The sequence below is a fragment of the Pezoporus occidentalis genome, unplaced genomic scaffold, assembly GCF_034315485.1.
Source record: "Pezoporus occidentalis ecotype Australia unplaced genomic scaffold, CSIRO_AGI_Poc_V1 ctg991, whole genome shotgun sequence".
In the NCBI taxonomy this organism is placed as follows: Eukaryota; Metazoa; Chordata; class Aves; order Psittaciformes; family Psittacidae; genus Pezoporus; species Pezoporus occidentalis.
In genome coordinates this window covers 1-20,261 of record NW_026916360.1, presented here as the reverse complement: position 1 = coordinate 20,261, position 20,261 = coordinate 1, and the positions used below count along the sequence as shown (strand labels likewise).

Here is a 20,261-nt window from a genome sequence, read left to right as displayed (position 1 = left end):
CATCCTGACACGTAGGAAGTCAAGGAAGAGGGCCAAGAGACCTGCGTGGCTAAATAGGGAATTGCTGGGTAAGCTCAAGTGGAAGAGGAGAGTTTACAGGTCATGGAAGGAGGGGCTGGCCACTTGGGAGAAATATAAGGCTGCTGCTAGGGGATGTAGGAAGGCAGCTAGGAGGACTAAGGCATCCTTAGAATTAAACCTGGCGAGAAGGGTCAAGGACAGCAAAAAGAGCTTTTTCAAATACATGGCAGACAAAACTAACACCAGAGGCAATGTAGGCCCACTGATGAACGGGATGGGTGCCCTGGTGACAGAAGATACAGAGATGGCAGAGTTACTGAATGCCTTCTGTGTCTCTGTCTACTCTGCTGCAGGCAGTCCTGAAGAGCCCTGTACCCCTGAGACCTTAGATGAAGTCAGGTCGACGGAGCGGTTTGCCTTAGTCGATGAGGATTGGGTTAGAGAGCAGTTGAGCAATCTGGACATCCATAAATCCATGGGTCCAGATGGGATGCACCTGCAGGTGCTGAGGGAACTGGCGGAAGTCATTGCTAGACCACTCGCCATCATCTTTACCAAGTCTTGGGAAACGGGAGAGGTGCCTGAGGACTGGAGGAAGGCAAATGTCACTGCAGTCTTCAAAAAGGGCAAGAAGGAGGACCCGGGTAACTATAGACCGGTCAGCCTCACCTCCATCCCTGGGAAAGTGATGGAACACCTTGTCCTTGGTGCCATCTTAAGGCATATCAAGGATGAGAGGGTTATGAGGGGCAGTCAACATGGCTTCACCAGGGGGAAATCATGTTTGACCAATCTCTTAGCCTTTTATGAGGAAATAACACGGTGGATGGATGATGGCAGAGCGGTGGATGTGGTCTACCTTGACTTCAGCAAAGCATTTGACACAGTCTCCCACGGCATCCTCACAGCTAAATTGAGGAAGTGTGGTCTGGGTGATCAGGTAGTGAGGTGGACTGTGAACTGGCTGAAGGAGAGAAGCCAGAGAGTTGTAGTCTATGGGGCGGAGTCTAGTTGGAGGCCTGTAACCAGTGGAGTGCCTCAAGGGTCAGTACTGGGACCAGTATTATTTAATATATTCATCAACGATTTAGAGGAGGGAATTGAGTGTACTATCAGCAAGTTTGCTGATGACACTAAGCTGGGAGGAGTGGCTGACACGCCAGAAGGCTGTGCTGCCATCCAGCGAGACCTGGACAGGCTGGAGAGTTGGGCAGGGAATAACTGGATGAAATATAACAAGGGAAAGCGTAGAGTCCTGCATCTGGGCAGGAACAACCCCAGGTTCCAGTCTAGGTTGGGGAACGACCTGTTAGAGAGCAGTGTAGGGGAGAGGGACCTGGGCCTCTGCCCTGGTGAGACCCCATCTGGAATATTGTGTCCAGTTCTGGGTCCCTCAGATCAAGAAGGACAGGGAGCTGCTGGAGAGAGTCCAGCGCAGGGCAACGAAGATGATAAAGGGAGTGGAGCATCTCCCTTATGAGGAAAGACTGAGGGAGCTGGGTCTCTATAGTTTAGAGAAGAGGAGACTGAGGGGTGACCTTATAAGTGTCTATAAATATATAAAGGGGGAGTGCCACGAGGATGGAGCCAGGCTCTACTCAGTGGCAAACAATGATAGGACAAGGGGTAATGGGTACTGGAACACAAGAGGTTCCAAAACTTGAGAAGAAACTTCTTCTCAGTGAGGGTGACGGAACACTGGAACAGGCTGCCCAGGGAGGTTTTCTCCTTCCCTGGAGACATTCACAACCCGCCTGGACACATTCCTGTGTAACATTTTCTAGGTGTTCCTGCTCCGGCAGGGGGATTGGACAGCAGCTCCCTGCTCCTAAATTGTGATGCATGTGGATGTGACTAATCCTGTCCTGTTTGGTTTTTGTTCTTCCCCAAGGAGGAGGACCACGCCGACGCCAAGTGGCTTTTTGGGCCATCAGCGGCAAAGCGTCAGTGGCTGTGATGCTCGAAGGTGACACCAGCAGTGGCCAAAGGAGCCGGGCCAGCAGCAGGGCCACTCGCTGACCCTGCGGGATCAGAAGGCTCCACTTATCACCCAGAAACCTTCCTCTAGCTCTTATTAAACACTTGAACATCCCAGGAAGCTTCTGGCGTTGTTGTCCAAGTTTCCAGGTGAGGACGAAGCAGCGGCAAATACGGTGCAAAGCCCATGGCGACAGTCCCCAGCCACACCCTGTGACGTCCCCCCAGCCACGCCCTGTGACGTCCCCCAGCCACGCCCTGTGACGTTGCTGCTGGCACTGCTTCTATTCCACCCAGTGACTTCCACAGGGCACTTGCTGTGGGAGACGACTCTGAGGAGGTCTCAGAGGAGCCCGTGCAGCAGCATCACTCAGCGCCCGAGAGGAAGGTCTTTCTGGACTGCCAGTGCCAGCAGCACCCGGGGTGCACCAGCCCTGTGCTATGGAGCCACAGTATGTGGGGGGCTTCCCGGCCTCTGCCTGGGCGTCCATTTTCCAGAAGCACCCTCAGCTGCTGTTCTTGCTGAAGGCCTGGGTGTCTCGGGAGATGAAGCGGTTCTTTGGTGTGCAGAGCTTTAAGGCGTTCATGCTGACACGCATGATCCTGGAGGCGCTGCCCGTCTACGGCCTGGATGAAGGCATCCTGGTTGCGGTGCTGCGCCCCGAGCTGCAGAGCCACGCGTCCAGGTTTGTGCGAAGGCTCCTTGAGGCCACAGAGAAGGAGTGCGTGGACGAAGCGCTGAAACTCATGATCCGCCGGGAGAAGGGGCACAGAGCCAGCGACTGCTGGTCTGAGTTCAGCTGGTGGCAGGAGGGCGGCCCTGTGGCCAGCACCAGCTGGACGGCCTGCCAGGAGCGATGCAAGGGCAAGCTCGTGGTGAGAACCAGCTCCTCTGGCAGCCAGCACAGAGGCGAGTGGATCAGCACGACCAGAGTGACCCCCTCTGACCGCCCCGTGGGGTGGGAGCAGAGCCCCGAGCCCGGCCCCAGCCCCGCTGCCTGCACGCTTGGGACCCCTGTGCCCGGAGCAGCCCCCTCCAGCAGCGTGGACGCAGACGCGCTCCCGAGCACCTCGACCGCTGCCGTGCAGGGGGGTCCTGCCTGCGTCCCCGCTCCCACCCCAGCGCAGCAGGAAGATGCGCAGCAGGAGCCAGGGCAGGCTGTGCCCGGGGCCTCTGCTCCCCTCCGGGGCAGGGCCCGCTCCAAGCGCAGGCCCCACCGCGCGCGCAAGAGGAAGACCCGCAGCTCTCAAGACTCCGCTGCACCTGCCAAGAAGCTGCCCCGCCAGTGACGCTCGAAGGTGACACCAGCAGTGGCCGAAGGAGCCGGGCCAGCAGCAGGGCCACTCGCTGACCCTGCGTGACCAGGGGGCTCCATTTTTCACCCGCAAACCTTCCTCCTATTAAACACTTGAACATCCCAGAAAGCGTCTGGCGTTGCTGTCCAAGTTTCCAGCTGAGGATGAAGCATCCTCCTACCCTACAGCCCCCCCTTCACACGCACTTCATCCTTCCTGAGGGTGCTTCAACACAGGGCCTTCCCTTGGAAGGTGCCTCTGTTGGTGCCTCAGTTCGAGACATAGCAGCTGGAACAACTTTTGTGTCCTTTAAGGGAGGAACGTGTCCCCATGTCCCCCCAGCTCCCCGCTGCCGTTCTAACCAGCAAGTCTCAAAGCAAAGGCTCAGGAACCTGAGCAGAGCTTTGGCAGAGCCAAGCTACCCAACCGAAAAGCTGCCCCCCATAGCTTCCCTCTGCCCAGGCACGCTTCCTGCCTAGGCTTTCGTTGTCCCCGGGGCACTGCTCGGTGCACCTCTGACAGAGCTGGCCTCCAGGTCCAGGGCCCTGGCTCTACAGGCCCCCGGGTGCTGCCCTGGCAGCTCTGTTGCCCTGGGCGCCCAGCACTGTGCTTCCTTCTCCTCTTCCCTCCTCTCCTCTCCACCCTCCCCAGCAGAGCTGTGCAGCCATGGCAGGGCACACTGCCAGAGACCAGAGGGTGCAGGGACCACCGAGAGCAGGGCTGCAGCCGAGCTGCCATAGCAAAGCCTTGCGAGAGGGCTGCCCTTCAGTAGGACTGAAACTCCTCTGTCCTGCAGTGGCCTTGCCCTGCCCCACCAAAGCTCACCCCCTGCTGGGTGCGTATTTCACAGCCACCACGGAAAGACCCCCGGTGTCAGACACAGCGCTTTGCATAGAGCTCTTTGCTGATCAGACGGAAGCACGGCCGGTAACAGCCTGGCTGGCCGGCGCTGCTGCTGCTTGTGCTCCTGGAGGAGGCTTTTGCTGGACATCGATCTTGGGAGCCTCTGTGCCTCAGAGGTTTTCCTGGATCCCGCCGTTGGGCACCGGATCTGCTCCCCAGAGCTGAGGAACTGAATAGAAAGCTCTGTAGCCCTGCGTGCAGAGAGAGGTGCAGAGCAACACTACAGGCCTGCTCGGGACACACGTGGTGAGATCCGCTTCTGGCTGGAGAGATCAGATCCATGGTGCCTGGGATGCGACCCCAGCCTGCAGCGCTCCACACCATGAGAGCTGTCAGGAGAAGCCCCCCTTGGCCCAGGGGTTGGAGGAAGTCAAAGCAAGAAAGGGCAGTGCTGGGCAAGGGCTATGCTTGGAGATCCTTACACGAGGGACTCCTCCTCACCACCCCAGAAACGGGCTTCCCCCACCCCCGGCTGGGCCATCAGCCCCCAGCTGGCCCGCGTCTGTCCTGAAGCTGGTCCACACTCACCTTTGCACATATGAGTACTGCGAAGGGCAAAGCCTCAGCTTGTGCTCTGGGCTCTCCTCATCCTCTCCTGGTGTCTCGCCACCACGTGGGAATGCCACGAATGCAGGACCCTGCACGCAGAGGTAAGAATAGGAGATGTCGCTGGGCAATGGGAAGGTGCCTCGAGCTGGTACAGTCCCGCAGCGGACAGTCAGCCCCCACGCTCCTCTGCCTTAGGGACCTTCCCACCTTGGCTCCCTGGAGGACAGGAATGCTCTTTTCCTGTTTTCCAGCATCCTCTGCTTGTGGGTACTGGCTTCCCCTGTTCAAACACAGCTGTGTGGTCGAACAACAGTTATTATTATTATTATTATTATTATTGCTCTTTATTATTATTATTTCACTGGTTTTCCTCCACTTTGCTTCTGCTTTGAGCAGTGGCAATTTCAGTGCAGGACTGCAAAAACGTGCTGGAAAGGACAGCGGAGAGACAGAAACTCTGCTCTGGGTCATCCCTACAGTAATACTAAAAGCATGGTACTGGATTCTGCTCTGTCTGTGGCCAAGTAGCTGCTTCTTACGTACAACCACCAAACACTTTGGTCACGGAGGTGAATTCCATGATCACAATTGTACTGTATTAAAACTGCTTTACAGAAGTGCCTTGCTGGAAACCGCTTAACTGGCATGGTTCTTCCTGCTTCTCCATTCCCCATCTATGGATGTGAGAAATGAAACAGAGCTTGTAGATCCTGCTGCCAGTGCCGGGTTAGTTCAGTGACACCAACCTGTGAGTGGGTGCGATGCACTGCTTGGTGTTTCCACCAGCTGTGCCACACTTACTAGGTATCAAGAAGCTTACTTTGAGAGCAAAAGCTCGAGGAGGAGCAATGACCCATCCGGTAACCAAGCTGAGTTGATGGAGTTTGAGAGCTGATTCATGTTTTGGATTCCAAGTGCAGGAGCTGAGTTTGAGAGCTGGAGCCCTTCCGGTGGCTGTCACATGGACACTGGGCTTTGTATGGAGTCGGTGTTTGCCGTGAGGATTCTCCAGGCCAGCCCAGCCCAGGGCCAGGCAGCAGGGAACCCCTGGGGATGCTCTGAGGACACCTCTGAGATCAGATGACAGCGAACAGCCAGGGCCAGGGTGGCTGCCCCACCACCGAGTGCCACCATGGGGGTGAAAACTGGGTGCGATGGAGCAGCCAAACTTTTAAACCTCACTGCTAAACCTAACCCAAACCTGTAATCCTAAACCTAACTCTACACCTAACCCTAAAACTCAACCTAACCGAAAACCTAATCCCTAAGTCTAACCTTTACCCAACCCCCTAAACCTATCCCTAGCTCCTAAACTTAATCCTAACCAGAACACTAAACATAACCCTAACCCCCAAGTCTAAACCTAACACTAACCCAATCCCTGCCCTTAACCCGAACACTAAACGTGACCCCTAAGCCTAATGCTAAAGCTACCCCTAACCATAGCCCTACCCCTAACCCAAACCCTAAGCCTAAACCTAACTCTAAACCCCCTAACCTTAACTCTAACACTAACCCTAAACTTAACTCCTAACCCTAATGCTGACCCTAACCCAAAATTGCTCATGTACTGGGACGAGCAGTTTGTAATCCACCTCTATCAGCTGCTGCAGCTGTCTGAGGAGTGGCCACTCAGTCAAGTCCCAGAGAAACTCTTCCTTTAGGCACTGGGACCTGCCTGAAAGGTCAGGAGCCGATACACTAGCCCTGGAGAACATCGTGGCCTCACCATCCTTGGTCACCAGCCTCAGCTTTTCACGGTCCTTTGCCCTCACCCGTTTTCAGCGCACACCTCTTCTGCTTGGGACGTGACTGCTCCTCAAACCCCACCAACCACTGCTCCTCCGTTGCAGGACTCCTGCTGCTGCTCCCCGCCTGCAGCACATTTGGAAGCACAGCTCACATCGGCCGCAAGGGGACACTGAGGAAGAGAAAGGTAGAAAATTTCACACAAAGATCATCTCAATGAGAACCGCTCTAGAAAGGATAAAACCTGCTCCTCAGAGCAGTGGACAAAGAGGAGGTTTCTTGCTGCTTACTGCAGAGAGAAATAGCACAAAAATTGTTATCTTTTATTCCTGAACTTCCTTTGAAAATGCTGCAGCAACTCATCACCGATGTGCCACGTGATGCTGTCAAATCACATGGGGAACCATTCTGTATTAAATTCACTCCTTTACTAAAGGCTCAAGAACTTTGGGCAGAACTGCAGTTAAAAGCCTGAAATCCATTCTCAGTTTAACTGCTTCACTAAGGCAAGAGATTTGAACCCTATCTCTTTGCCTAGGTACTTCCATTTCTATTCCCAAAAAGAATCAACCTGCTTTTGGGTGGCAGGAAGATGTCCAAGGAGGACATCCTTATTCTTTTCTCACCTAAGAGTGTGTCCTCTCCTCTTCTTTTCTCCCACTTGTCTGTCTCTATTATCAGCATTCTGCAGCACAGCCTATCTTTAACCACCCATCCCTGCAGCACTGAGCGTGAAGCCCCAGGAGACACACAGGCAAGCAGGGTGCAGGACCAGCACTTCCCAACCACCACAAAGGCAAGCCCAGCAAAGTACAACTTGTGCTTTTAAAACCTCTCTCCATTTTTATCTGTTGGATGTGCAGAGATCAAACCTCTCCGTAACTCTTACCACCAGTGACTCGTATCAGCTGCAGTGCCAGCTTGTCTCCGTCTCAGGACAACTGAATACACCTGGATGGTTTGTCAGGCAGGGTGAAAATATGGGACTTGTGTTTTGTTTCCGGATCCATTGGCATCACTTTCCCAACACAATGCATCAGCACTTGCCCACTTATTCTGAAGCAGGAGCTGCATTTCTCAAGAAGCGCCAGCTTTTACCACCTTTCATTTATCACAGCCCTAGTGAGCAGTGATTAACATCTCATGTGAGCACCAAGCAACGTGCTCTGGAGGAAAACAGAAAGATGCTGCTGCCAGGAAGCAGTTCAAGATCATTTCTGGGTACCAGAATCTTGCATAACGTTAAGAGAAAAGCCTAACACGCAGCAGCTTCTTGCTGTCCCCTATGTGTGACGATGAAATATGCAGCTGAGCAGAGCAAACCAACTGGAGCAACTAGTAATGGGCTCTTGTTTCCAGTGTTCCAAGAGTGTTTCCAGGACCCTTCCAAGTGCAGTTGCTTTGAGGAGAAGAGGCACCCTCTAGCGGAATTCCTCTTTCCCCTTCCCTTCACCTCGACCAGAGTATTTTAAGCTGTATGGACAGACTTGCCAACACTTTCACCTTCAATTCTTTGCAAGGGAATTTCTGACAACACACAGCACTGAATGAACCGTATAAACCCGAGCCGTTTCCCTCCCAGCTCGTTGCTCACGCAGCTCCGGAGCCCTCGCCAGGCAGCCAAGCACCGGGAACAGCGAGTCCCGTCGTGGGGACCAGGAAGTGCCTGTTCTTGGTACAGCGACAAGGGGGGCATCCGGGGCTGCCCGGCCCCGGAGCGGCTGCGGCCCCGCGGCGCTGGGCACACGCTGCATTCCCGGCTCCGGCCACGCTGCAGGGAGCGGGCGTCTGCCGGGCTCCTGGGCTCTGAGCGTGCTCAGCCGGAGAGCAGCCAGCTCCAGGGCTGTGCCAGAGGAGGTTTACATTGGACGTTAGGAACGATTGCGACGCCAAAAGGGTGCTCAGGCATTGGAAGAGGCTGCCCAGGGCAGTGCTGGAGTCACCGTCCCTGCAAGTGTTCACACAGCGCGTAGACGAGGTCCTCAGTGACATGGGTTAGTGGTGACCTTGGCAGTGCTGGGGGATGACTGGACTTGATGATCTTAAAGGTCTCTTCCAACCTGCTTGATTCTTTGATTCTAAAAGCAGCTCCGCAGCTCCTCCGAGTTGCAGCCCCCTTGTGTGTCATTGCTGGGACTGCTCTGCCCTTTGCAATACGTGTCTTATTCCTGGGCTCCTGAGCAAGAGGAGCTTTCTTTCCCTGCTTTTGAATCGCCCTAGAAAGCAGCGGGCTACTCCTCACCAGTGCAGTGCTGAGCGGCAGTGCTGGCTTTGATGCGCGGATTGACTCCACAACTCGTTAAAAGTTGTAAAGTAGGTATGCTTTTATTCAGCGCTGAGACGCACGGGGATAATTCCTCAAAGTCATGCGTACCTCAGTGTTGTTTCCCTCTACATTTATCCTCTAAAGTTATATATATTCATAAGGTTGCACAACACGCCTATACATATTCATGTCCTATCCCCGCTTCGTATTATAATGAGCCAGAAGGTCCTCTGCGCCTGCGCATCGCCCCCTCTGGTCATGGGCAGGGGTCTCAAGATGAAGTAACTGAGTCTTCCTCCTGTGGGTAGGGGTCTTCAAGATGAAGTAAATGAGTCTTCCTCTCCTTGCACTTTTCACCTTTTTAGTTTTTATGTGTGGCCTTAGAGTTTGGTCAGTGTCCCAGCCGTAAATCCTCTACTTCTCCCCTTTATCAGTAGAGTTTGATCAGTGTCCCAGCCGTAAATCCTCTGCTTCTCCCCTTTATCAGTAGATTCAGGCGTCTGCTTATTAACAGGACCGGAGGTCTCTGTTCCGCTTAGCAGGCATTTACAACACTCCTTTTGTTTAAACAAATTCCTCTAACCCCCTTGTACAACTCCCCTGTACTACCCCCCTGTACAATGGTCAACCCTCTGTATCAGCTTTACCTGGCTCTGTGTCCAGCTCCTTCCCAGTCTTAGGATGTGGCTCCCAGCAGATGGGTGCCCCAGCAGCCATTTACTGCCCTGAAGGACGCAGCCGTGACAGCAGCACGGGCTGCCCAAGGCAGCCTTTGGCTCTTCTGCTTTTAAGGCTTTTCCTCCTGTGCTTTCTGAGAACTGCACAGTCTGACCTGGCTTAGCAAGACTTCAGCCTGGCTTGAGCTAAAGGAGACCAGGGTAGCGATTGCTTCCCTCGCAGAGGCGTAAACTACAAGTGATTGTCTTAACATTGCTTCTGAGTTTTACATTGCCCTTTCCATGAGGCTGCTGGGGAAGCACATCCCTGCTGCACCCATAAGGTGCCTGTGCTCTCCTGTTTTGGTTTCTGCAGCTTTCTTATAGTTGCCCATGTAGCACCTCATAGTGTTGGGAAGCACCATGCTCTGGTCAGCACTCTGGCTGCCAGATCCAGAGGGGAGAGGCGTCACCACTTGCTTGTTCTCCCAAATACCCCTTAAGGTCCCAGGCTAGCCCTAAACAGAGATTTGCTTGCTTGTGAGGTTTGGGCTCCCCTTGTCCACAGTCAGCTGCGGGCGTGTTCATGTGGTGTGAGGTGGCTGCATGCAGAGTCATGCTGTTGTCAGTGCTGATCCATGGCTTTAATTACAAACTAATCTTTTCTTAGTCTTGGATAAGTTAAAAGAGACGACTGCAGCTCAGCCCCAGCTTGGGAGTGCTTCAGTTCAGTCCTGGGGAGCCCTCATCTGCAGCAAAACTCAACCGGAGCGTGAATGTCTCTGGGCAGAAGCTGGTTTTTGTGTCCCACCACCAGTCCCCCGGCATCGAGAATGCAACTCCCACAGGTTGAGATAAGAACAGTTTAGTAACTAAGCAAATCACTACTGCTACCACCAATGATAATAATGATGAAGGAAATAACAAGGGAAGAGAATACATCATCTCACCACCAGCCGACCGATAACCGCCCCCCCCAGCCCGACCAAGCTTGCTCTCTTCCAACCCTGCCCTCCCAGCCAACTCGGGCATGCGTGCTGTGGTAGCTTTTGGCTCCCTGTCTCTGCTTCCTCCTGGCTCCCCCTCCTCCCTGGCAGAGCATCTCACAAAGTCCTTGGCCAAACCAAAACATCGGTCCGTTCCCGCTGAAAGTCAAAACACAGCACTGCACCAGCTACCAAGAAGGGGAAAAAATGACTGCTACTGCTGAACCCAGGACATATCACCTCCTGTGTTCACGTTGCTCAGATCCCACATTTTCAATATACCATCACTCTTATCTCAGTGCACTCTTATCTTAGTGCATGGACCAGTCCCTATAAAGCTGCTGAGTCCATCTGGTCCATGATGTCAGGCTCCATCTCTTGTAACAGTCTTCCAGAGCAGGAGAGACTGTGTGCAGTGTTCACACTCGTGAATATCCTGGGCAATAGTGTCCATTGCTAAGACCCCTCGAGGTCCATCTCTTTTGCATCTCTGCCCTGATGGCCTGAAGTGCCATGGGCCCACCAGGCTCAAAATAATTCACTGTCCCCTTCAGCAGCTTCTGCAGCTTGTTGCTGGGGACTCCATACAGCTGCCTTCCATCTCCAATGCTTCCAAAGCACTGGAGGGGCCCAGTGGACTAGATACTTGCCCATACTGTCCCACACAACCTGCCACTCATGACTGTCCAGCCTTGGGGAAAACCTCTTGGTCCCCCTGTATTGTCGTCTAACCCCAGACAAGACCCAAACCTGACTCTGCTTAACTTCTGAGATCAGACAAAATGGTTGTGGGTAGAACACAGTCTGTGTGTGTGCCAACATGCTGATCCCCATCACAATCAGCAGGCAGGTCCCAAGGATACCCAAAGCCCATTCAAATCCTTCAGAACTCTCAGTTGATGCTGCTGTAGGGGCTGGTGTAGCTGCTGTGGTCACTGGGGCCAGCTGCTGTGCTTGCCGGCTCTCCCAGCAGCTTCTCTTTTCCTGAGTCCAGCTCTTCCCCCTCTGCCTTGCTGGGAAATGCTGCGTGGTCTCCTGCGTCCTCCTGGGGCTCGGCGGGCGGCTGCCGGGAAATGCTCTCGGCCGTCGCAGGGCTGGGCTCCTCCGCGGGGCTCGGCTCCTCCGCCGCCTTCTCCCGCTGCTCGGCAGCCGCCTCCTTCTGCTCTTCGACCGCCCCGACCTCCTCCACCGGCAGCCGTCCCCTCGCGGCCTCCGGCCCCGGCCGCCGCTGCCGGGGCCGCTTTCCCGTTCGGCTGCCGCCGGCTCCCGGGGCCGCTCCCCCTCGGCTCCCCGCAGCCTCACGAAGATGGAGAGTAGGGTGAGAGCCAGGACGGTGAAGAGCAGCCGGACGGCCAGGTACAAGTCCACGGCCACGTCCGTCCCGCCCTGCTGCTGGGGCCCGCCCGTATTACAAGCCATTGCCATAAAGCACAGTGAGACAAGAACCTTAGCCCAGGCCCCATACTTGATAAACACTAACACAGCAAATACCGGCTCTACGGTTACAACGGTCTGAAGCTGTGAGATCAAGCGAAACAACTCTGAGAGCCAATAAATCAGCATTGTGACCAGTGACTATTAATCCAGTCAGATCTGGTTATCTCAACCCTTCGTGCCCCACGTTGGGCGCCAAAAAGAACTGTCGTGGTTTAAACCCAGTCAGGTAATTCGTTCGCAGGGACGGAGAGGAAAATCGAAAAGAATGCAACTCCCACGGGTTGAGATAAGAACAGTTTAGTAACTAAGGTATAACACAGATCACTACTGCTACCACCAATGATAATAATGATGAAGGAAATAACAAGGGAAGAGAATACATCATCTCAACTGCCCCCCCCAGCCCGACCAAGCTCTGACCGATACCTCTTCCAACCCTGCAGTCTCCCAGCCCTTCCGGCTAACTTTACATCCTGGGCATGACGTGCTGTGGTATGGAATACCTCTTTGGTCAGTTTGGGTCAGGTGTCCTGTCTCTGCTTCCTCCTGGCTCCCCCTCCTCCCTGGCAGAGCATGAGGCTCACAAAGTCCTTGGCCAAACCAAAACATCGCTTTTATCAGCTCCGTTCCCGAGCTGAAAGTCAAAACACAGCACTGCACCAGGGGACAATGTCTCTGGGCAGAAGCTGGGTTTTGTGTCCCACCACCAGTCCCCTGACATCGAGCTGCTGGCTCCCCCAGCCTTGCTCTGCCCTCGCCACCGTGCAGCTCGTCCCTCTGATCTCCTCCGGTGGCTCAGCCGAGCTTCTGGCTCACATACACCTCCTGTGTTGGGTTGGATGTCCCAGGAGGTTTTGCTGAGCCAGACCCCACTTTCTGCAGGGGACACAGGAGGAGGAAGGCAAGACAGGGGCCTGTGGCTCTTGGGGGATGCTGCACCCCTAGATGCAGTGTAATGGTCAGGTCTTGGTCAACACCTGTTATTCATGGTCTTGCTTTGGGCACTGCCTTCAGGGCTTTCTGAGTGGCTGCACAGCATTTTGCCTCTCCCTTTGCAGGTGCCTGGGATGGGATTTGAGGGTGGCATCCAGCTCAGGCCATTCAAGCCTTTGGACACCTCTATAAGCTAGCAAGCATTAGCCCCAGGCTGCAAGTGGAAATGGTGACACCAGAAACACAACATCCTGGTAAGCAGAGCTTGGGGGGATCCCCAAAATAAACCATCCCTTTGGGGACCCTCCCATGCCCTGGGGAGCAGCCCCTGTATGACACCCCATTTCCATGGGCCTCCCAGAAATGCACTGCAGCTCCAGCCCCAGGGGATGCTGCAGGCACCAGGTTAGCGTGAAGTGTCCGTGCCCATAGCAGGGGGTTTGGAACTGGATGATCTTAAGGTCCTTTCCAACCCAAACTGTTCTGTGATTCTAGGATTCTCTGTTCCCCCCATCCTGGCTTTTTAGCTCCTGCCTCCCAGGGCCACGCTGGCAGCCCCAGCGCCTTCCCAGGGAGCCCTGCCAGCTCATAAACTGCTTTTCATCTCTAAAAGAAGGTCCTTTGTGCAGCCTCTTGTCAGCAGGGCCTGTCCCATTGCTAGAGCTACGGCCCTTTTGCTGCCGGACACACCTATTTGTTTTACCAGCTCCTTTCTGGATCTGTCAGATTTCTCTGCCACCTAAAAGAAAATCCTGAGAAAAACTCGGCCCTGGTCCTGTGCCCTCGTCACCCTTCCTGATTCAGGAAAACCCTCCCTCCCCTGGAGTGATTTTCTGCAGGCAATGGCCTCAAACCAGCCTGCTCAGCTACAGCTCCTTGGCACAGCTTTGCTTTCTGGCTTTCAGTCTCCCACAGCATCCTCACGGCTAAATTGAGGAAGTGTGGACTGGATGATCAGGTAGTGAGGTGGACTGTGAACTGGCTGAAGGAGAGAGCCTGTAACCAGTGGAGTGCCTCAAGGGTCAGTACTGGGACCGGTATTATTTAATATATTCATCAACGATTTAGATGAGGGAATTGAGTGTACTATCAGCAAGTTTGCTGATGACACTAATCTGGGAGGAGTGGCTGACACGCCAGAAGGCTGTGCTGCCATCCAGCGAGACCTGGACAGGCTGGAGAGTTGGGCAGGGAATAACTGGATGAAATATAACAAGGGAAAGCGTAGAGTCCTGCATCTGGGCAGGAACAACCCCAGGTTCCAGTCTAGGTTGGGGAACGACCTGTTAGAGAGCAGTGTAGGGGAGAGGGACCTGGGGGTCCTAGTGGACGACAGGATGACCATGAGCCAACACTGTGCCCTTGTGGCCAAGAAGGCCAATGGCATCCTGGGGTGTATTAGAAGGGGGGTGGTTAGTAGGTCGAGAGAGGTCCTCCTTCCCCTCTACTCTGCCCTGGTGAGACCCCATCTGGAATATTGTGTCCAGTTCTGGGTCCCTCAGATCAAGAAGGACAGGGAGCTGCTGGAGAGAGTCCAGCGCAGGGCAAAGAAGATGATGAAGGGAGTGGAGCATCTCCCTTATGAGGAAAGACTGAGGGAGCTGGGTCTCTATAGTTTGGAGAAGAGGAGACTGAGGGGTGACCTTATAAGTGTCTATAAATATATAAAGGGGGAGTGTCACGAGGATGGAGCCAGGCTCTACTCAGTGGCAAACAATGATAGGACAAGGGGTAATGGGTGCAAACTGGAACACAAGAGGTTCCACTTAAACTTGAGAAGAAACTTCTTCTCAGTGAGGGTGACGGAACACTGGAACAGGCTGCCCAGGGAGGTTGTGGAGTCTCCTTCCCTGGAGACATTCAAAACCCGCCTGGACACATTCCTGTGTAACATTATCTAGGTGTTCCTGCTCCGGCAGGGGGATTGGACTAGATGATCTTTCGAGGTCCCTTCCAATCTCTAGCATACTGTGATACTGTGTGATACTGTAAAACGGTTGTGCCCGTGGTGGCAGGGCTGGGGACGGCGTGGTTTGCATCGAGGTCCCTGGGAAGGGCTGGGGACAATGATGTCCCTATAGAGCATCAGCAGGAATGACGCAGATACGCCGAGGGGGTTTCTCACGGAATGCTTCCCCTCCATGCACAAAACCTCCCCAGATTAGTGGGTTTGGGATATTGACCTCATGTGCCCATCAGGCAGCAGGAACTGGCCCAGCTCCTAGGATTAGCACGGGGGCTGCAGTGCAGCATGAAGGATGGCTTTTCTTCTATAGGATCCTGGCCCTGTGCTTTCCCTGCTGCCAGGAGCCTTCCCAGGGGATTGCACTGCTTGTTAGGGACATTTGGAAAAGGGAAATATGCGGCCTTCCTGAGCTGTGGGTGTTGCAGAATGACTCTAAGAGCAGGACCATAGAGTTCTGGAGGACTGTGCAAGCAAGGCAGGGGGTGGCCCCCACAGGTGGACAGAGACCGGACCTGGGAGGAGAATGTGGAGGAAGCTGTGGGGGCTAACCAATACTGTTATGCCAAGAAGGAGTGGCTGAATACCACTCCTATATATGTGTGAACTGCGTCACAAATAAGATAGAAGTTGCTTATCACCCATATTGGGTTGGCCTGTCTGCTTCTCCTCGCCGCTTACAAATGGTGCCCGAACAGGGACGCGGACTACAGGGCCCTGGTCGCTGGGGACCCGGATTACAGGGCCCCGACTAGCGGGGACCCGGATACAGGGCCCCGGTTAGCAGGGACCCGGATACAAGGCCCCGACTAGCGGGGACCCGGAACGGCGAGTGAGCGGCGCCAGCGGCAGCGGCCGGGAAGCGCGGGCAATGCTGCTGCGGTGGCGTGACGGACCCGGGTGCTTGGACTGACCGAAAGAATCCGCCGCTGGGGCGAACCAGACACTGCTGCGTCAGGAGGCCGATCCGGAGACCGAGGTTACAGGACAACCCAGAAGAAGACGATCCGGAAAAGGCTGGCCATGAAAATGGACCGAGAGGTAGCCCTGAACTTTTTACAGTGCTTTTTATAAAAGCGGGGAACTGAGCCCTGAACTTTTTACAGTGCTTTCTATAAAAGCGGGGAATTGAGCCTGAGACTCTAAAGCAGCTAGCAGGTCTAGTGGCTGTAGGGAAGGCTAAGGGATTTTTTTTGCAGATCCTAATACAATATTTGAGGAGAGTGAGTGGCGAAAGTTTGGTGATGAACTATTTGACTCAGTGCTTAATGATTATAAAAAGGCAAAGAAACTCGGTAAACCACGGAGGGAAGTAATGAACTGTATAAAAAGATACAAGGCAGAAAAGAAAACTGCCGCGGTAGCAACGGAGAAACTAGGAACAGACGTCCCCGGTCGGTTGAAACCGGGGGAAGATTACAACTCGTTTCCCCCAACTCGCGGGAGCACAGGGTTTCCCCCCCCCCCTTCCTTTTCTCCCCCTCCTTCATCAGAAGGTGCCGCGGAGGAGGTGTAACCCCCTGCTCCCCCACCACCCCAGTTCCGAAAGTAGGGACTGTGAAAAGGACAGAGAAAGTATATTAGAAGGGATACGCATGATAAATGTCGAGGAATCCGAAAGAAAGAGGTTGGTGCCTCGGCGCCGGATCGATTGGGGCGCCATTTTGAAGCACGCAGTAGAAAATAGGGATCATGCACTAGCGGGAGATTTAAAGGAACCGCGAGCCTCTCCAGCCCACTATGCCCGAGAGTGGAAATTTTTAACTCAGTCACGGAGGAGCCAGGTCTGCAGATGGCCACATACCGAACGGGAGACATCTGATAAGAGAGACACAGCTGCGAGCAACGGAGACCCCGAGTTCGGCGCAGGATCAGCCCCCGAGTCCCCTGAATCCGAGCCAGATTTATATCCTCTGCTTCCAGACCCTGACTCTTTGTCTCCCGGGTCGGTCTGCTCAGACTTGCTGGCCCTGGAGACGCTCAGTTGTAACAACGGGTAACCAAAGATGTGATCATTACTGGGGAATTTTCTGCAATGGACATCTCTGCATATCCTGTGTTTACTACACAGCAGGGGGTAAAGAGTGGGAAGCTCTTGATCTCAAAATAGTTAAGGAGGCCTGACAAACAGTGACCACGTATGGGTTAAAATCCTCTTATACTCAAGCCGTATATGTTATGATTTTTTCTTGCAATTGCCAGGGGGAGCCCATACAGTTTCTCTGTGATACTCATGTACTAGAAGTTGGTAAATATAAGTATGTCCAGGTTTCTGTCAACCCTTGGAGACCTCTGTAGATACTGCTGGCCGCTTCTTCCAGCACAGGCTGGCCACCTGTGTCGGAATGAGTGTGCATTTTGGTCAGTATAAAAGCCCAAGCCTCATACGATGTGGGGGAGGCAGAGCCTCTGTGGGGACGCCCGCTAAGGTTGAGCCTGCCACCTCGCACTGCAATGATGCTTCTCGGAGCTGGTTTGCTGTTAGTCTCCACAGGGTCCTTGTGCCACGTTCTGTACGTGGGACTGTAGTGGGAGTAATGATGGCTTTTGCAGGGACTAAAAAAAAAAAAAAAAAAAAAGGGGGGGGGAGAGAGAGTAATGATGCTGCACTTAACCTGTCTAACCTGTCTACTTCTCAAGAACTGAAGAACTGATAACCTGGGGGAGGGGGTATATTTGTGTCCTCCTGCCTACAGGTCCATGGTGACTGCCTGCAAAGTTTGTGAAGCCTTGCCATGAGCTGGACAGACGAATGGAAAAACCTGATGCCTCAGCTACAGGAGCTGACCGTGATTACCCCAAGCAGAATGAGATAGAGGAAGAGAAAGAACAAATAACTGCAAAACATCACTTGGGGGCAACTGAAAAGTAACATCCTGAATATGTGTGCTTGTAAAGTAGCTATTATTAGAGGTTGTGATTTTGTGTATAAAACCACCTGTATTTACTAGCCAGTCGCTAATAAGAAACCACACCTTGTATTATATAGATTTGTCCCTTGTAAAAGAGATGTTAGAGTATGCAAATTTGCAGTAGCTGCTAGAAAATGCTAAAGCAAAAGCTGGAAAAATTTTAATACAATGGTAGTGTTATAAAGCAGGTGATGAAACAAATTTAAGAGAGGGGGAGAATTCCACTGGTAAGAAATTTCTTTGGCTAGTCCCTCGCTGCCATCAGCATCTTCAACATGCTGCTGCACCCTGTAATAGTTACTCTGCTAATGTAAATTTGTGTGTGCCTTGCTGTAGTAGCGACTTGTTACTGGATGAAGCAGGTGAAACTGTGCATTGACAACAAGGTGCAAGGACTGAGGCTGACCAAATGCCTGCTACCACAATCAAGGGCAAGACTGGGTTGGCCTCTGTGTTTGCCACCAAGAAGAACCTTTAGCTCCGCTGTTGGCTGCAACCCAGCAGGCGTGGAGCGGTGGGGACACATGCCATGCCAGACCTTGATGTGAAGGATCAGAGAGCTATACAGCCTGTTATCAGAGAGTCATACAGCAGAAAAAAGGGGCAGGCCCAGGCAGCCTCTAGTTGGCATATGTTGGGGATATAATCTAGCCCAGATCCCCTGCTCAAGTAGGGCCACACAAACCGTATATAAAACATAAAGGGGGAGTATGCGCAGCTCTGAAGGAAGAATGTTGTCTGTATGCCGATCACACTGGCATAGTGAGAGATACTATGGCCAAACTACGGGAGAGACTAGAAAAACCCCCTTAATATCTACCCTGATAGGGCCGGTTATAACAATCCTGACAGCATTGATTTTTGGACCCTGTATATTGAATAAGCTGATGTCATTTGTCAAAAGCCGTTTGGGAAAGGTTAACATCATGCTCATAGAACGCCAACAGTTGCTTTAGGAATGCTCTTGTTCAGAATTTTTGGTCTACCCCCAGTTATACCCTGTCATTCTCTGCTATCACTTGTTTCACGTGCCTTGCCCGATGCGCTCTGCATCCCTATTTCAAGCATATATTGCGTTTGCAGAAACTGTTTTCAATGTTGTGTGAAAGCATAAACCATATCCTGTTGTTATACCCAGCTAGTTTTATTAAGCATAGGGAGGGGGGAAATGTAGGTAGTTAGGGCCTGGCGGCTGGAAGATATCGTGCTGTATGGAAAGATAGAGCCCCCAAGATAGAGCCCCCTGTTTAACAGCCAATAGTATGTAGCCTGTGGTGTAAGCAGACGGAAGTGACGCTGTAAACCCAGAGTATATAACGCTGTGTTGCGAAGTAATAAACACCATTTGCCGTCCACCACTCTGGTGTCTGTGAGCTGATGGCCCGAGCGGCCTGGGGTTGGTCGCCGTGCCGTTCCTGAACCAGGTCGCCACGCCTTGCGAAGGCAACAGTGCAGCTTGAGATCTTGATTCCCACCAGCTTCTTCTCTTTGAAAGGCACAAACAAATGCAATCAATCTTTTGAAGCCTTTTCTCTGACTCTTTTTCAGCAAGAAATGTAAAACTACACTTGCTCTTCCCTCCCACCCCAGCAGCTTTAATAAAGAACTCCCAGGTAAGAGTGAGGAATTCTATTGGAGCTGAGGAACAAGGTCAAGAATCTTGCAATGAAAATACACATTTATGAATGACAAATGTTAAATATGAATAAAGCTGATTGGTGTTTCCTGTGAGGAAAAGAGGCCTGGGATTATTGAGGGTAATTTCTTCTTCTAGGAGCGGGCCTGCGAAGTGAAATGAACTTTGAGGCTCAGTCTCCTCTTGGTTTCCTTCCAAAAATGGTGTGATTTTGGGGGTCTGTTTCTCATTCAGTACTATCATAGACTTTTGTGCAGAAACTGTGAAAGAACTTCCGTAAAGTCATGAGTATCAGTGGAAAACCTCAATATTTCAGTGCCCCATTGGCTTTCACACTGCACATGAACTGTTCATGTCCCAGATGACAAAACTCTTCTATGTTGCCAGTGGCTGAAGAATGTTCTCCCGCACTTCAGCAGAGCCCCCTTCACCTCCTTGTTCCTCAGGCTGTAGATGAATGGGTTGAGCATGGGGGTGACCATTGTGTAGATGATGGAGGCCACCTTATCCAGGCTCCTGTGGCTAGATGGAGGTTGTAGGTACATGAAGAATGATGTCCCAAAGAACAAGGAAACAGCCATCAAATGGGAGGCGCAGGTGTGGAAGGCTCTGGCCCTGCTCTGTGCTGAGCACACCCTCAGCACAGTACAGAGAATAGAGATGTAGGAGAGCAAAATGATCATGCTCGTGCCCACCACGTTGATGGTGACAAAGGCAAAGATGACCATCTCGCTGCTGTGGGTGTCGGAGCACACGAGCTTTAGAACAGGGACAACATCACAGAAGAAGTGGTCGATGCGGTTGGGACCACAGAAGGAACCTCCAAACGTGCACCACGTGTAGACGATGGCACTGAGGAAGGCAAAGACGTAGGACGATGCTATCAGCTGCCAGCAGACGCGGTTGGAGATGATGGTCACATAAAGCAGGGGCTGGCAGATAGCAACGTGCCGGTCGTAGGCCATCATGGCCAGGAG

The 20,261-nt window shown here is 53.0% G+C and overlaps 1 protein-coding gene and 1 long non-coding RNA gene across 3 annotated transcripts; both read right to left on the bottom strand.

Annotated features, from left to right (window-relative positions):
• Positions 1-4,167: 4,167 nt before the first annotated feature.
• Positions 4,168-4,982, bottom strand: LOC134157753 (uncharacterized). 2 transcript variants are annotated; one of them, XR_009962446.1, is made up of 2 exons: positions 4,726-4,982; positions 4,168-4,366 (listed from the first exon to the last, which is right to left on the bottom strand). It is a non-coding gene; the product is annotated as an uncharacterized LOC134157753 (long non-coding RNA). The 2 variants fall into 2 exon arrangements; XR_009962447.1 differs by having other exon boundaries at positions 4,168-4,358.
• A 14,652-nt stretch (positions 4,983-19,634) lies between these two features.
• On the bottom strand, positions 19,635-20,249 carry LOC134157752 (olfactory receptor-like protein COR9). Its single transcript, XM_062607037.1, has one exon. It carries the CDS (start codon positions 20,247-20,249, stop codon positions 19,635-19,637), a length of 615 nt encoding a protein of 204 aa, XP_062463021.1.
• Positions 20,250-20,261: the final 12 nt, after the last annotated feature.